The sequence below is a fragment of the Styela clava genome, chromosome 1 (genome assembly GCF_964204865.1).
Source record: "Styela clava chromosome 1, kaStyClav1.hap1.2, whole genome shotgun sequence".
In the NCBI taxonomy this organism is placed as follows: domain Eukaryota; kingdom Metazoa; phylum Chordata; class Ascidiacea; order Stolidobranchia; family Styelidae; genus Styela; species Styela clava.
In genome coordinates, this window is record NC_135250.1 from 12,212,929 (window position 1) to 12,231,747 (window position 18,819).

An 18,819-nucleotide genomic window follows, 5' to 3' on the forward strand; every position below is an offset into this window, starting at 1 on the left:
TCGCAAGGGTCGAGATCTCAGTTTGATCACATATGTAGTTCTCAATGCAACCAAATACTACCTGGGTCTAGAAACACTGTACTGGTTCAACTCAGTTACATCCAGAAGTCAAAGTTATTTCGATACGAAATTTATTTGAATGAAAAGAGCAAGTTTTCAACGACCAAAAGCATTGAAATGACTTGTTTCATTGCGAATCAGCAATGAAGTACCTGTGTGGGAGTATCTATAGCCGGATCAAATAATTCATGAGGATCAAAAATCGATATCACAAAATGATCTCATATTTTGGAGTACAACTGAAAAACCGGTGGGTTGGCTAGAATATCAGTATACGTTTCGTCGGAATTGTCAATCCTGATTCTTCCAAATGTCGTACAAGTATATCAATGCTATCTTGGACGTTGAAACATGCTCAAAATCGTACAGAGAAAATATGAATAAAGGTAGGTTGAGATTAGTGGGCAATAAAAACCCAATTCTACGGAAGCCTTGTAGCCTAGCAGAATTTTTGCTTAGTTGAGGTGTCAAGATAATCTAGGAAATAAAAACCGTCGTCCACGAATGAATATCGACCGGAAGCTGATCTTTATGTTATATCTTCTTCGTATAAATTGCATTCAGTTTATCATTCTCTTTCATGGCACTGTTGCCGGACTTACGCTGGATATTGATTGCGGTAATGATTGTCTTTTGGGGATAGCTCTGAAGTACGCGCGGAATCCACCTTCCGTTGTTGTGAAGTCTGGTTTGAACACAATAATCAAAGCATTCGTAGAACTGATATATCTTGAAGCAACCGATTTTCCGTCCATTGTTGCAAATGGCGAACGCGAGTTTCCATCGTAGAACTGAAAAATCGTTATTGTAAATACATGGAACTAAAACAAATATCTGGGTTTCTTAATTAGATATGCTAGTTTACATCACAAAACAACTATGATGCTTTGATTTTTTATAAAAAAAAAGTTATACGTTTTTCTTCTATTTTTCAACCCGGCTCCGACAATCCTTCCTATAGCCTACAATTCATCGCATTTGCTGCCCCATATTTGATAATTTTCAGACAAATAAATATAAATAGAGAGAGGTTTTATTGCATAGTTACCAATATTTGGTCCCGGAATCGATTTGTGTGAAATCCGATTACTTGAAACAAAACTGAATATCCAATTGGAGCAGAAATTGTCCATTCACATCGTGGCGAGTCTGGGCTGGAAGGCCAGTTTGGACTTGAAATATATTTCCTCCTGTTTTTCAGAGCTCTCCGAACACCACCACATGCTTCTTTACTAGAATCTACGTAATAAGACAACATTCTGAGGTATTCCAGTATATGCCGCGGAACGTTTTTTTAGTAATTGTCGACGTGTATCTATCTATATGTATATATATGTTTAAATCATGAAATATGCTTGATTTATAAGGTGAAATACATTCTATTTCTATTGTTTAAAACCAACTTTAGTGCATTGGATCTCCTTTATAAGAAAAGCGTTATAATAGTAGCCTGCATGGTATACAATTGTATATTCTGTTGCAGGGCCTATGTTTATAAAAGATCTTACCATGCAGCCTTTCAAAGACAGCTCGAAATCCACGACTTGCAGTTGAGATATCGGATTCAAAATCTACTCGCAATTTGTTAGAGGAAGATACGTAATAGGAAAACATGATGTTTTTTCCACTTAATACTCCTAATTTTCTTGAAGTTGGTTTATCTCCATCCCGAATCTGCATTACATATATATACTTTGATAATAATTTCAAATAAGCAGCAGTTTTACATTCTAACACACAGAACTACTCGAAGAAATATCGAAATAAAAATTTAACTATATATAGTAATATATATATGTATAAAATGTAACAGAGTCTGTTCTTTCCAAAACATTACATGAAGACGAAAAATGATTGTGTTACGCTCGTTTTTCGGAATTTATTCGAATTCGAAAACGTTACCTTGATGAAATCACAGCAGGCTTCTGTGCTCACTGATGTGAACCAAAGCATTATTTTGACCTTCGAAGGAGCCATTAGTATCCAGACACATTTAAGATCATTCGCATGCTTCATTGGATATCTGGGTGTAGTAAAGGTGCCATGTCCATGTTGAGGTACAACGAATCTTCCGCCGCATTTTTCTGAGCAATAAAAAAAACGTTAATGCATATGAAGGCGGAAAAGCAAATCAAAGTTAAGGCTTTTGAGTTGCACTGTAAAGCGTCACTGTACTACATGTATTTATCCTATACGTTTATTACATGCATTTTCATAACTATTTGGTTCTACCTGATTGCCCGGAACTTGGAAATTATGAAAATATCAGACGTATGCAAAAAGACCACATAATTAGAAACAAGCCATAATAAACAGTCCCAGACGCTACATATTATTATACTTCGAATTCTGTCGAGAGATCAGCAAAGTAGCTAAGTTATTACTTACCATTAAACGCACTGGCAGCTAAATTTAGCCTGATATATTATTTTAGTTCTTTCACTGATGTTTCAACTAAACCAAAATTCTTCCAAATACAAAATAATTTGATTTATACCTAAATTTGGAAATGATAACTAAAAACTAAATAAAACTTAAAATTTATAAAACCGGTTAATGTTTATATTATACAGTTTTTTTAGTAGTTTTCGAAAATATGCATAATTGAAGAAAGTTTCTGAAGAACTGGTTAAATTGCAATTGTTTCGCCACGGACAATGGCCATTGCTATATGGTTGTCCATATGAATGGCGCGCTGGCCAATATGGCACACAATGGATTTTTGAAAAAAAAAAGCTTCAAATGCGTCTCATGGTCCGTAAAATGGTTCATGAAAATTTAAAGACAATTTTATGTGTTACCGGAATAAGATTAAATGATAAATGATCATACCTTTTTCTATTTTAATTACTTTTTGTTTTCTTTCGACTGTAAAAAAAATGAAAGCATCGTAAACAGTAAGTCTGATTCAACAACCCACTCTATTTTGAGGAAAAATGGGGCTTATAAATGTGTTAAGCTATAATTTTTGAGGTGTTTGCATTCAGTCACTATAAAGGTTGTTATCTATATCCGACACCATACGCAACTTTTTTTATTCATGATTACTACGTTTGACTAGTTTGAGAAATTTAAATTCGAATTTTGACGTTTAGCTTTATGGCTATATTAAAATTACCTGCTTTATAAACGGCTGAAAAACCTCTTCTAATTGTTGTACTATCAGATCTAAATACAACTTGTAATATACCCCCAGTAGATATATATTGTGGTTGAATTTGTGGACCGATAGCTCCTCCCAATTCATACACTTTGGAATTCATTGAATTACCATATCTTACCTGGATATAAAAAAAAAGATGATAATGATTAATGCCGCGACCGAGGTAATCCTAACGTTGTCAGGTGTATCATTATTGGACACGAAATGGACCTATTGATCGTTTTGTTATTATGTTGTTGTTCTTGTTGGTATTTTTCTGCTTGTTGTTACTGTATGAAAAAAATCGCTTTCCTCATTTACTGCTGGATCAATTGCTTGGTAATTTTTAGTGGTTAAAGATTGCAATTTTCGCTAGACGCCTGTTACTTTCATTTAGTTCAACCTTCTGTGGGCTGTATATGATTCGTTTTTCACTTCGAATTTTCGGGTGATGACCTCTTGAAAATTAATACAAATTATTTGTAGCGGTTCTTCGACCTCTCTTTCGTGCTACGCGCTCTTGCTAAGTTTTTTTTTTTGATGGTATATAATAATTGATTACTTCGTACGCAAGGTATAAAAAACACAAAATAGGAAGCGCATTGAAGCTGCAGGCACAATGCAGGCTTTATAAAATCTAAGATAGCTCGTCACAAAAGCATCCGAGAATATATTATAATATATTCATTGCAAAATGGCGTTTTGGTACTTCTGCATCTCTCCAAATACAATCAAATATTTTTTCTATGCAGTGCTTCAAATTAGGAAACATTACCAGATGGTATTGATATATTCTCATGTACTGTTATTTCATGTAATACACCATATATATACGTACCAAGACATAATCACAGCATGATTCTGTATCCATTTCTTGAAATGTAACAGCAACGCTTTTGTCCGCGGGTGCTTTTATTGTCCATGTACAATGAAGATTATTTTCATAATGAACTGGCCAACCAGGAGATTTTAGAAGCTTGCCTTCTTCCTGCGCTTCCAAATTTTCTGTACAATTTTCCGAGTGAGTTGTGGCTGCAAGTGTTATGGCAAAAATGTTACAATACAAAAATGATTGACCTACACTTCTGTATGTAAGACATTTAAATAATATATTCGCTTAGAGTTGTAAAATTATCGAAGGTCCCTAATCCGTGGATACAATCAAGCGTACTGAGCATGTTTTCTTTTGAAAAGTTTTAATTTTCAATTCGAGATGTGTTATCACCTGATTACTCCCAGCTTATAAAGGTGACGGATATATGATATTAAGTCCACGATACAATTATTTTTGTATCTGATTCAAAATCCTTAATGTTTATCACTTGCTGGTATTATTAGATATGCGTCATAAACAGCTGGACTATATTAGATGTGACCAAGTAGATAAGCTGTTCGCACTCAATAGATTACACAGCTTACACGGCGCGAAATTCAGCGATTTGATCTGGAATTTCTATAAACTTCAATTTTTTTCGAAATATCAAATCCTACCTATCCTGTATTCTGCTGCAAAACCATTGTCTTCATATGATTCATCTGTTTTGAAACGAACAAAAATTGATCCAAAGGATGAAACGTAAATCGATTCCGTGACATTTCCACGATATGTGGCTAGTAGTCCAGAGGAACTAGAATTACCATCCCGTAACTGAAATGAACTTATTATTTTAAATTCAGATTATATAGTGGTACGTATTGTTTGTGAATCACCCATTCTGATTTGCACCCTCCAGTGGATAAAACGGCACATCCGGGAGTATGTGCACCAGGATGGCGCAGAACGTGAACCCTGACCTGGTGCACATACTATGTTCAGGTTGTGCACCATCTTGGTGCACATACTTCTGGAGGTCCGATAAAACTTCATTGCTAACGACACGAAAAAAGCAATTGTGCAAACGAGAAATAACCTAACACAATAATTCAAGTTGTGTGATAAACAAAATAATCATTAGCTAGTGGAATCGAAAATATTTACATAAAATGCAATTGTCAATTTGATATATATAGGTATGCTAGTAATAAATTTAAATTATGTTCACCTCAATGATGTCACAGCATGATTCCGTCAAAACTTCAACAAATACGATTTCTACTTGATGACCGGGTGGTGCTTCAATAACCCACTGACAATCCATGCCACTGGGATATCCCATCGGATATCCGGGAGAGAAAAAGAATTGTGCCAGGTAATGTGCCCGAAGGGTAGACGGAGGACATTTGAACATACCTGAATAACACAACAATCTATTATGAGCAAACTTGTTCACTCGATGTTTATAATTAAGGTACCATGTTATAAACTTTGTAATATTGTTTTATATTTACGATTGCGATTACAACGCACAAAACAAAATGGTTGCGTGGTAATAACTTCTAACCTCTGAGTTTTGTTATTACTTATTATAGCAGAGATTAAGATTTTAATTCAATAGAAAATGACACAGGAAAATAGCTAATGAGAATTGTGTAACCTATACGTACGATTTAAACAAAATGAGGAAAACTTATATAATACCACACGTCGTTTGAACTTGCTATTATGCGTTCGTGATTTCTCAATGAATCTGCACAAAATATTCATTCACACTCGACGTATAGCCATATTTTCAAAATTCCAACGGAATTTTATTTTTGATTTCTTTTTATTTACATTCTATTTAAAGTTGCAACACTTGAATCCGATTTCAACAGTGTCGTCGGGATTAATCATCGATAAGACACGCCATTCATCAATGTTTCTCATGTGTCAAACGTAATTTCTGCTTACATTGTCATTAAAACTGAACTTATCTGCTTTAACATCTTGTTCAAAATTGAATTTACAATTTATTCTTTGTGAGGAATTCCTAGTTACAATAAAACCATTTTTGAATATTTTGCCAATGACGTTTGACGTTTTAAAATTTAAAAAAACACAAAATAAGCGTTTTATTGATGTTTTGCTATCTGTAAGAATTTTAAATAAATATTGCCATTTTTGAGATTTGCATCGTACAAATCATATTTAATTGATGAAAAATATTCGATACAATTTAATATTTTGTTAAAAATTGCGTTTTCAAAATTTTTTTCAAAATTGATTTTATCTCAATTTTGAATGTCTTATTATCCGTTTTCATCGACTGTTTGATCTGAATGAAATGTTAATTTCTATGATATTTAGTTTGTTAACTTCAAAATAGTGGTTTTCACATTTTGTTAAAAAGAAGCACATAACTGCGGTGCCTGGTTCGGGAGAATTATCTGACAATTTGGGCGCCAACGACGTCAAATTGTTGTCAAATTTTCCTATGATAATGTCAAATAATAACACTTGACAAATTGGTTGGTTTTCTGATCCATTGTTAATCGTAATTTTGGAAATAAAAAGGTAATTCACAACGAAATTTAATACTTTACAAACTACATAGGCGACAATATTTAACAATGACAATGATGTCTTTGAATGATAATACAGAAAATAAAGTAAATTTTATTACCAAATTGCAATATGCCTAATAACAGAAATTCTTCATTTGTACACTAAATATAGCGAATAGGTGACGCTAAGGGGTTTAAATTACGGCTTTGAAATACCGGACCGACCGTTTGTATTTAAGACTTCGCGATGGCCACAAAATGTTATCAAAACGCCATTTTAAACTTTTAAAATTATAAAAATCAGAAAATGTTGTATGCTAGCTCGAGCTTTTCTTCATAAAGGTATGCATAAAGAGCTAGAGATTTTTACATGGCTTCTTGTCATTTGTCACGGGATATTTTCTAGGAACCTTGAAATCCCTACATTATTATTATGGACATAAAACTCTTCATATATTTTTTGCTACAGAAATAGAATGGTGACTTTTCCCGATTTTGGAAATGTGAGTTGGAAGCAATATTACAGAAAAGTATGTTTAATTGTTTTTCAAATACTCCAATCGGATCACGCGACTCTTTCCATGATGATTTTGTCGTATGTTATATGCTGAAAAATTTATTGGTGAAGTGAAACCAACCCGAACTTCACCATTTGCGGATTTGTTTTGTAACTATATTTTTATTGTATGAATGAGGATTTGCCTTCTCATGTTGAACCTTTGCGTAAAACATATAAAGAATATATACATGAAAAACGATAGGTTTTTGATTTTTAATACCTCTTACACATAAAATTTAGATTTCGGTTTTCTTAACTGTATGAAATAGAATGAAGAAAGAAATGAAAGCGTTGCCGAATTCAGTTTTTGCATGTTGATAGGCGAAATTATTAATTTTTATGCTTCTATGGCGCTCAAATTTCGTAAAAAGTCACGCGATTACCGACAAATATAACCCATGACATAATTTTGACATACCTGAGCTCTACCTATAAATTTTGTTATTATTTATATTATATTCATGCTCATGCAAAATAAATTACGGTGAAATGTGTCATATCCCATCAGGCTGGTTGTTGTCGAAAATGTAAACAAAGATAATCCGCTTGATAAAGTTTGTGTACAAAACTGGAGGGAAGAAATCTGGGCAATTCTACCATAAAAATACATTAAATTCACCGCATCCCACAGTACTTCTTTTTATAGTATAAAATTAAAAATATATACGAGATTTTTATTCACGCCCTGGGCATTTGGCACGGCTGATATGCAGCCCATGTTTGAAGAGGCTATAGAAATAATTATATCAAAATAAATATAGTTCTAGTAATTTTAACACGCCTCAAAAATGTCCTATTTAGGTGAGAATTTCTTTCAAATATTTAATATAAAATAACAAGAAGATGGCATTGATTTAAAAAAAAGGAAAATTTTTATTCGAAAGGTCGTGAACTCGGAAGTACGACGTCCTGCCTTGTATTTCCCGATTTATATCAAGTGGGTAAAATTCTACGAAATCGAATTAAGTACAGAGCGTCGTTTGTGAAATTTTAAACGCTTTAAAAAGTAGTAAATAAGAAATATTGTTTAAATAGAATTTATGAAGTTATATAAACATTTCTTTAACTCTTAAATCCGCGATAGAAGGGCAGGGAGTGTAGCAATCGCAATTGGCATGGACGAATTGATTTCCCGCCTGCTAAAGTTAGACCACACGTCACGCAAGTAATCAGTCCTCGCCTTGTAGTAATGCTCTTATTATACAAGTCTAAGATATATATATATTTTATATACGTTTTTATGTACGTAGTCTTTATATGTTTTACGTAAAGGTCCAACATCTATATGATATATATATATATATATTATAAAACAAAATGCGAGAATTTATCTAGAAATGCATAAATACTGCATTTTAACTGACTAAAAATCATTTTATTGTGGGCTTTAAACAAAAATAACAACCAATAATAATATATACATACGATAGATACATTAACAACGGAAAATATATTTTAGATCGTTAATCTTTTTAGTGTCGATATTTCAGATAACTCTAACTTCTCTTAACACTTTTGAAAACTTACACTCGCTTTAAGTTTACTCAAACGTGAATGTTGATCGCACTGTGAGTCGAATATAAATTGCTGACCTGACTTTGTAATCTTTTTAAAGCGCTGTCCGCTTTTGCTTATTAAGTCTAAACAAAAACTGGCTAAATGCTGTTGGTTAGATCTAGCATTTATTTAAGACTTTAACGCAATATCTCAATTCCGCAATATGATAACGTTATCTTGTTCCTGTCGAATTTCGCATATATTTTTCAAACACCGGGCAGATTATGAAATAGGAAATATAGCTGAATGCGCATTTTAACGCATATTCAAACGCAAATACCGGCACAGCATATACCGGTAAGCATAAACATTAAGCAAACTAAATTATTTGTTAACCGATATACCGAATATATACAGATTATAAATTGAAACGCGGAAGCATTTGAACATTGGATATTTTATCCAAATGTTTCGCAATATTTTGTAGCAGGCGAACCTAAAATTCATGATATTTTCATTATGATCGATTTAGTGTGATTGAGCTAATGCATTCATATAACTTTGATTCAATTTAGGCATTATACAGATAAATCGCTGTGTTTGTATACATGTATTTTATTTTACTCGCCTGGCATTTAACAAAAAGCACCGACAGACAAAAAAAATCCGATAGCTTCATGTAAAAACTACGGATTTGTAACCATAATTTGTAAATACTAAAACTTTCCAGACTTCAAAAATATAAAAAGTTATGCACGATCATGAATATACCAAGCATAATTGTTGAAACAGATGGTTTTGCTGAGTACAAATCATGACACGTAAATTACCAACTCTGCAAAAATTAAATCCTTTGTTATTCGTCGGTGATTTTCTTGAAATGAAGAACAATAGATAAAACGATCGTTTTTTTAACAAACTCATCAAAAACAATGATTTCGTGATATTTACTTCCTTAGGGTTTCCATGAACGTGAAATCGACTTGCTCTATATTAAATGAATACATCTAGCTTGACGTCGTGTCACAAGACTGTATATTAATTACAACAGTGCATTAAACCGGGTTTGCATTGAAACATTCATCCTAAAATTAGATTTTCCTATTGTTTTAACGTATTTAATGTAATACAGATAATCCACAACTACCAAATGTTTTTCGTGAACTACGTGATCGAAACAACATTTCACAGTATTGAAACCGAAAGCAGTATTGATTGCATCAAAATATTACCATTGCGATTAATATTAATAAAAGAAACAAATAATAGCATACGAGTAATGTAGAATAGATTTTTCTGACATTCAAGAAAATCAAATTCTAATGATTTCATCCATCTTTATCCAATTACGATCAAATGTTAATAATAAGTATTGAAAAACCAATGTTCTGTTTTAAGTGAATGTTTTAGTTTCATATTTATTCAGAAATACAACTTAATAAACGAAAATCGATTTTTCTGCTGGTTAGATTTGGCCATAAGTTAATTATTATTTGGACCTATTTTTAGTATTGATTGATTATTACGAATGTTTACACATGACCTACAGAAACGACATGCTCTAGGTTCAAATATATAAAAAAAAGTTTTTAATATGATACTACGAATTACAGAAATTTACTAAGCTGCAAAAAATTATCTGAGAACACATAGTTGTTGTTCGCATATATTTAAATTGCATATATTTAAATTGCTTCATGCTTTAAAATTGGCAAGTCATTGTTTCGCTACTTCACTTATAAATATAAGGTTTACCTATTCAAAATCATAAATAAAGTTTGAAATTGGCATCTACTACAGTATATATATACTACGAGTATAGAGCATTATAGCCTGTATATTCGAAAAATACTTCATAAATTGCACTTTTATTCAATTTAACTGCACGCGATTTTTTAAACGTAGCTAAACTCGATTCAAAAATCCACTCAAGATACCAGATATTCGGTTGCAATTAGTTATGGCAATTTTCTCGAGCAAACTTCGTTTCAAGTCGACCCAAAAACGCATTTTTTAAGTGGAAACAGTAAACCGCTTACAAAACACATTTGTAAAAACGGTAAAAAATATAAAAACAAAAAAATTCCAATAAATGTAATTGTACGACTGTTTATGCTTTTGTTTATTTTGAAAAGGCGTTAGCGAGGTATTCCAACGGTTTCCGAAATAAAGTTGCAAGGACAAAAATTAATGATTCAATCAAAGTACTACACACTCTGAATAAAATTAATCGAATACAATTAAAATAGACTATATTCATATTATATATATATCAATATTTATCGTACTTTGTAGACCAGCTAAACTATTATTACTCACCGTTGAATAGGAATGCTTCATATTGCACAACAAGTATAATCATCACCATTAAAATATGAAGTCCGTTCATGTTGCTCATAGTACTATTATAATGTAACTAAGATTTTATCAGTTCGGATAATCTAAACATACAAATTTTAAAATTAATAAAGAAACGTTACTTGCTCGTCATTCAGATAAACATATCAACGATGATATTGAATTCATGTTAGACAATACGACGACATTAACCCCATGTCGTTGTGGTACTTACTAACCTTCAAGCGTTCGTTTTCAACGCAGCCACATCATATAAAAACGTGTTTAAAGCCGCACCAAATGTCAATAAAGCTTTTTTAAATCTGCCATCTACTCCATGCTACTCCAACTGAAAACGAAAAATATCGGTCCATTTGAAGCGATGATTTCCACCATGTTGATGTGAGAGAAAGCAGATCGCATAGGAAAGAGTAATTTAATTCGAGAGAGATGACATTTTGAAACGACAAAGTAATCTCTCATTATCTGGGCCATGGGTTCACAAGTAATGCATCGTAATTTGCATTCCCGTCGAATACAATCAATTAAAAAAAATAATAACATGAAGGTGATATGATATCTTGATGATGCGATTCATTCAATCAGTCACATGACACAAATTGTTATGAAACATAATCTCATTTAAGCTTTGAATCTGATAGGAACAGGCGACTACGCACACACACTTCTATGTTGCATATGGTCGCGTATAATCGAGGCAGAACTTATTGTATTGAAAAATATTGCATTGTATGCTATAAGTATATGGTCTTTGAAAACGTTGGTGTCGATGAAAATCGTCCCTGAATTTGGTACTTGAGAGTTCATAATCCAGTAATTTTGAACACGACATTTCTTATTTAGCCATGACTATTTTAGTCATCTATCTGTATTTAGTATTTATTAGTATTATTTCAACATAATATTTGTTTTAGCTTTGCAAAAAGACTAAATATTTATATTCTCGGCTATCACCAAGAATATTAAACACGCGATTGGTTGGAGACATTGAAAAGTATATTAAAATATACGTACTTTTTAAAATTCGTGCAACGTAATGTAAATGCACTTATTACTTAACGTACGTGATATTGTGTCACATAGTTCGGATAATTTTAAGACAAAAAATTATTTGTATTACTGTAAAATTCCGCTAATTTTGCTGCACATATTTATTTAATTCTTTAATTTAAACAATAAAGCTAATTTTAAATACATGCTGAGCAAATTTCATACAACTCTTGAACATTTTTGCGCAACTTATTTGACATTTGACATTAAGGTTTACAATAGCAGGTTCTTTACATGAACAACAATATAATTTCTGACAAATTAGACCTGTTTTACATATTTGTATCAAAAAGTTTGAGTCCATGGCACGTGAATTTCATGTAACAAAGCGATCTCACTTAAAACGGAAAAATTGTTTCTTCCGGTTCGCGGATACGATGCCATAATGTCATCTTTATGTGACCTCGATATAAAGATATCCAATACTACAAAGAAGAGTTTGTCAAATAAGTCAAGTAATGAAGGTTTTCGAAACTCAAAGCCATAACAATTCATGCTACCTGAAGCGTTAATGTTAAAGTTTTAGAAAATACTTTTAAAAAGTTTTTCTAAATTCTAGGGATTTTATTGTCATTTCAACTTATGTATCAAATTTGTCGATATTAGTAATCGCTGTGGGCACTTTTAGTATTGATTTCAGTCAACTGATATTTGTATTTATATTTTGGCGAAGCCATGTTTTGAACGGACTGCTTGAGATGTATGGGCGTAATGATTATTATCCATATTCTTATCAGTTCCGCGAGATTTATTCCACGATCCATCTATCAAATTCACTACAAAACATATCATGATTGTATGTTTTGATTAGAGTCAGCATATCTGAAAATTCGTGGTATGAATTCGAAGATTATTAAATGTTATAAATTTTAAAATAATAACACGCAATGCTGTAGTGGAAAAGTGATGAAGATTGATAGAAAATTAATTTTTGACCCGTGCCATAGCAAGACATGATTATAGTGTTTATTAAAAAGTAAGAAACGATGTTGGCGCACCTTAAAAAGAATAAACTTCAATGTAGCTTCGACAAATAATAATTATAATATCACATTTTCGTATACCAAAAAAAACTTCACCAAAAATGCCTATTACCCTGTTTTTGTTGAAGTATGTCTAAACAGATCAGGAACTAATAGGACACCACATTTTTTTGACCTGCATATATAATTTAAACACTTTAGTTTGTATCGTGTTGGCGTATATTTTAAAATCGATTTAAATTCGAACAGAGAAAAGACATTTTTAAAAGTTTGCTATTTTTGGTGCAGGTCATTTTCTCAGTTGTTTTCTGGCGGGATTGACATGAATTATTTCAAGTTTCGTGTCAACACTATCTATTTGAATTCCACAATTGCAGGGATAAACTGATGTATTCGTTGGCGCGCCTGTGTTCGCTTGCAACTGTTCTATTTATTTTTTTCACATTTAGTTGAGGCGTCCTGACCTTCCTTTGGAAAAAAATTAATATAAAATAAAGTAAGATATATATATGTATATATATATTTCAGTAAGCAAAATTATTTTATTGTTTTGGTTTGTTAAAATATTCGACACCTTTGTCGTCTTGTAAAAAAGGAAAATTTAATTTTGCTCATTCTGTTATGTATGTTTATCAGCGAGTCCTAACAGAATCAATTACATGTAGAACTTATCTTATAAGTTTGCATGGAATGAAAAGAAAGAAGCAAACTTTCATCTATTCGTTCTGTTTTTTTTTCGCTATGCTTAACATAGAATGAATACATTACATAACTGGTATTTTTATGGGCTTTGTATACACTTCGTCACACGATAATACACCGCCACTGGAGGCCCTTTCATGGGCTATTCGTCACGCTAATAACCAAATTGCGTAAGTCATTTTTAGCAGTTTTGAGAAAAACGTAAAAAACTTTCTAATGATATTGCTATGCCATTGAGAGTCATTAATTTGCCATAGTTTGATTATTCGCTCGTAGCCGGATTTGAGTTAATTTGTATGAGGCATTTATTATGTGACGTCATAATGGCGCACTGTGACTTAGCAGAAATGTGTCTATAACTTGGGGACATACGCAATTTTGCAACTTGACTATATGCACCAACCAAGGTGAATTGGACTCGACAGTGAATATCACAAGTCCATACCCTCCTATACTGTAGTATAAATTCAAATTTATAAGCGCTAATTAAGCTAGAATCTGAGATGCAAAAACTCGATAATCCTTCGCCGAGATTTTTACTTATCGATTTTAATCGGTAAGTATGTTGATAGGCATTTGTCTGTCTGTCTGTCTGTCTGACTGTCTGTTAGATGCACGCGATATCTCACGAAAGCGAGATTAAATCTGCTCCAGATTTTGCATGTACATTCATCATATGTCGGACCAGAAGGATATAATATATAGGTTCCTGATTTGCAAACCAAGCATCCTTCCTCATAATCATTCCATATAACTTAACAAGGAACTAGCTGCTATCAAATACACTTGCAGCTGCTCAACGAGACGGGTAAAACAGTCAGCGAATAATAATAATCAGAAAGTTAATCTAAGTGGTAAACATCATTGATAAGGAAAAACGCTCTGTTACATCATAATTCTACACAACCTCATAGTCTTAGCAGTGTGCACAGTACGATTGCAGATGCAGTAAAATTCCGGATTCCGGACATTTGAGCATTTTTTTAAATTCTTTCCGGACGCAAAATTTAACGCTAAATTCCGAACATGTCCGGAATTTTCCGGACGGTATGGCAACCCTACTATAAGCAGCAGGGCACCCAGTATTTTTAAATAGAAAGCCGGTTTAAAATTTGGAATCGAAAATTACCGCGCAACATTCTTCGCGATTAGGCCACTCGTTGAAAAAAGATTTTTTAAGCGGATAACGAGTTTTCTGTCGCATAAAATATTCAATCCGGGGCCGATGCAAACATTTATAATGTCTTGTCATATTTATTTAAATGTGTTCATTGTTACTCGCCTTTGAGTTGAGATTACTGTTACGATAAATGAAATGAAATATTATTATTCTAAAATGACATCAAGCACGTGCTAAACTGACAACTTAAATAGATTGAAATCATATTTTCGCGATATTTTGATTCGTTGAATTTGTGTTGTTTTTTCCCAAATCCCAAATCCCAAAGTCGGCGTAAAAATCTCAATGAGTGCCATTTATAATTGAGCAGTTCATGACCGATGCATTGTTTATTGGTTTAATTGTGTTGGATGTGACTGTGGTTGAGTCGACTTACGACTATATAAAATCATTACTTATCAAAACTGCCTCGAGTTTGCTTGAACAAAACTTATGTCCGTTCCGTTTTAGGTTTTAGTTTTATTATTTTATAATGCCGCTTTTCAATCAAGAAATTTGGGTTGCGGATCCACCTCTTTATTAATTATTTTTATCATCTCGTCGTCGATAATTATAATATATATATTAACTTGTTTTTCACACTGAACTCACAATTTCGCACGAGAACAAAAAGGTAATTAATTATCGTCGTGTTCGTGGAACAAAATATTCGTGGAAAGCCTTAATATCAGGGCCGGATTATGTTTTTTGATATGCCCTAAGCAAGTCCCTCAGCATCTCGTCGTCGATAATTATAATATACTAACTTGTTTTTCACACTGAACTCACAATTTTGCACGAGAACAAAAAGGTAATTAATTATCGTCGTGTTCGTGGAACAAAATATTCGTGGAAAGCCTTAAATATCAGGGCCGGATTATGTTTTTTTATATGCCCTATGCAAGTCCCTCAGCTGATGGATTTTCTGATGAATTTTTATTGCGCCCGTGTTGTCGTTCTACCTTCCGCCCTGAAATCTTCTTGTTTTCATATTTTTTCCACTGCGCGCTTGCTTTAACTTTTTTGATACGTGTGTTGCTGATTGTATTTTGGTTCTGCATGCTTCCCTCGATAATCTCGCCCTGATCGCTAAGGCCATCGCGGCTGATCGATTTTCGTTTCCTGCTCCTGACCCTTAAATACTCCCTCCTCAACTGCTCGTCTTGATATCTTTCGCTCGCTGATTGGTATTTTGGTCCTGCATGCTCCTCTCTATCGCTGGGGCTCGCTCTTTGACCTCGATGATGTTCGGCCCTGATCGCTAAGGCCATCCCCGGCTGATCGATTTTCGTTTTCTTTCGATTATTTTTCATTTCATCTTCATCTCTGCTCTCTCCTTGGCTGCTGCTCTTGCCTGACCCTTATCCTCCTTCCTCAACTGCTCGTCTTGATATCTTTCGCTCTATCGCTGGGCTCGCTCACTGTCTGTCGCTCTTTAACCTCGAGGATCTCGCCCTGATCGCTAGGCCATCCCGGCTGATCGATTATTTATTTCCTTTTCATCTCTGCTCTCTTCTTTTGGCTGCTGCTCTCGCCTGACCCTTAAATCCTCCTCAACTGCTCGTCTTGGATATCTTTCGCTCGCTGATTGTAATTTTGTCCTGCATGCATGGGCTCCTCTCTATCTCTATCTATCTTTATTTAATTACCCTCGATGATCTCGCCCTGATCGCTGGGCTATCCCGGCTGATCCGATTATTTCTTTTTCATCTCTGCTCTCTTTTGGCTGGCTGCTCTCGCCTGACCCCTTAATCCTCCTCAACTGCTCGTCTTGGATATCTTTGGTCCTGCATGTATCGCTGGGGCTCTCGCTCTTTATTTAAACCTCGATGAGATATCTCGCCCTGATCGCTGGGGCCATCCCGGCTGATCGATTTCGTTTCCTTTTTCATCTCTGTCTGCTCTCCCTGGCTTTCTCCTTTTCGATTTCGGCTTTGATTTCGTTTCCTTTCGATTATTTTTATTTCCTTTTTCATCTCTGCTCACGGCCTGAACCCTTCCCCCTCAACTGCTCGCCTTGCTATCTGGAGCCTGGATAACCTACTTCATCTCTTCTTGTCTCCATTTTTAACTCCATCCTGATCCTTGAGCCTGGATGACCTACTTCTGGATGACCTGGATGACCTACTACTGCTCTTCTTGTCTCCATTTTTAACTCCATCCTGATCGCTTGGCCATCCCGCTGATCGATTTTCGCTCACTCCCATGCTTGGGGCTCCTATTTATTTTATTTCCAGCTTTGCTCACACCTTGGCTGCTGCTCTCGCCTGAACCCTTCCCCCTCAACTGCTCGTCTTGCTATCTTGAGAGCCTGGATGACTTACTTCTTCTTGACCAGCTTTGCTCACCTTGGCTGCTGCTCTCGCCTGAACCCCTTCCCCCTCAACTGCTCGTCTTGCTATCTTGAGCCTGGATGACTTACTTCAAGCTTGGCCATCCCGCTGATCGATGTTGGCTGGCTCCTGTTTATTTCCCCCTCAACTGCTTCCCCCATCAACGGCCTTGCTATCTGGAGCCTGGATGACCTACTTCATCTCTTCTTGTCTTCTTGTCTCCATTTTTAACCCCATCCTGAATCCTTGAGCCTGGATGACCTACTTCTGGATGACTTTACTTCTGGATGACTTGGATTACCTACTGCTCTTCTTGTCTCCATTTTTAACTCCATCCTGATCGCTTTGGCCATCCCGCTGATCGATTTTCGCTCACTCCCATGCTTATGCTCCCATGCTGGCTGGCTCCTCTATTTTATTTCCTTTTCATCTCTGCTCTCCTTGGCTGCTGCTCTCGCCTGAACCCTTCCTTCCCCCTCAACTGCTCGCCTTGCTATCTGGAGCCTGGATGACCTCTCCATTTTTAAGCCTGGATGACCTACTTTTTTCTGGATGACTCTTCTTGTCTCCATTTTTAACTCCATCCTGATCGCTTGGCCATCCTGCTGATCGATTTTCGCTCACTCCCATGCCTTGTGGCTCCTATTTATTTTATTTGCAGCTTTGCTCGCCTTGGCTGCTGCTCCCGCCTGAACCCTTCCCCCTCAACTGCTCGTCTTGAAGCCTGGATGACTTCTTACTTCTTCTTGAGCCTGGATGACTTACACTTACTTACTCGCTCACTCCCATGCTTGTGGCTCCTATTTATTTTATTTCCAGCTTTGCTCTCCTTGGCTGCTGCTCTCGCCTGAAACCCTTCCCCCTCAACTGCTCGTCTTGAAGCCTGGATGACTTACTTCTTACTTCTTCTTGAGCCTGGATGACTTACTTCAGCTTGGCCATCCCGCTGATCGATGTGGGCTAGCTAACACCCATGCTGGCTGGCTCCTGTTTATTTCCCCCTCAACTGCTTCCCTCTCAACTGCTCGCCTTGCTTATCTGGAGCCTGGATGACCTACTTCATCTCTTCTTGTCTTCATTTTTAACTCCATCCTGATCCTTGAGCCTAGATGACCTACTTCTGGATGACCTGGATGACCTCCTGCTCTTCTTGTCTCCATTTTTAACTCCATCCTGATCGCTTGGCCATCCCGCTGATCGATTTTCGCTCACTCCCATGCTTGTTTTATTTCCAGCTTGGCTCTCCTTGGCTGCTGCTCTCGCCTGAACCCTTCCCCCACAACTGCTCAACTTCTCGTCTTGCTCTCTTGAGCCTGGATGACTTACTTGTTACTTCTTCTTGAGCCTGGATGACTTACTTCAGCTTGGCCATCCCGCTGATCGATGTGGGCTAACAACACCCATGCTGGCTGGCTCCTGTTTATTTCTTTTTTCATCTGCTCTCTCCTTGGCTGCTGCTCTCGCCGCGGATCGATTTTCGGCTCACTCCCATGCTGGTTCTCCTATTCCGCCCTCAACTGTTGGGCCTTGTTATTTCGCCCGCTCTTACTTCATCTCTCTCTTGTCTCCATTTTTAACTCCATCCTGATCGCCTGGTCATCGATTTTCGCTCA

At 35.3% G+C, this 18,819-nt stretch overlaps 1 protein-coding gene across 1 annotated transcript; it reads right to left on the minus strand.

Moving 5' to 3' along the window:
* Positions 1-114: 114 nt before the first annotated feature.
* Positions 115-11,056, minus strand: LOC120347435 (scavenger receptor cysteine-rich domain-containing protein DMBT1-like). The gene is made up of 10 exons (XM_078114501.1): positions 10,941-11,056; positions 5,245-5,432; positions 4,694-4,850; positions 4,041-4,234; positions 3,179-3,341; positions 2,893-2,928; positions 1,963-2,144; positions 1,569-1,734; positions 1,109-1,299; positions 115-851 (listed from the first exon to the last, which is right to left on the minus strand). Exons 1-10 carry the CDS (start codon positions 11,017-11,019, stop codon positions 639-641), a joined length of 1,569 nt encoding a protein of 522 aa, XP_077970627.1. The 5' UTR covers positions 11,020-11,056; the 3' UTR covers positions 115-638.
* Between the last annotated feature and the right edge of the window lie 7,763 nt (positions 11,057-18,819).

Bases quoted from the DNA above. Each gene is read 5' to 3' on its own strand.
- LOC120347435 (XM_078114501.1), bottom strand. From the start codon at position 11,019: ATGAGCAACATGAACGGACTTCATATTTTAATGGTGATGATTATACTT. The intron at 4,235-4,693 runs GTAGGATTTGAT...TAACACTTGCAG, and splicing joins TGCAGCAGAATACAGGATAG to CCACAACTCACTCGGAAAAT. The intron at 2,929-3,178 runs GTAATTTTAATA...TTTTTTTTACAG, and splicing joins TTCAGCCGTTTATAAAGCAG to TCGAAAGAAAACAAAAAGTA.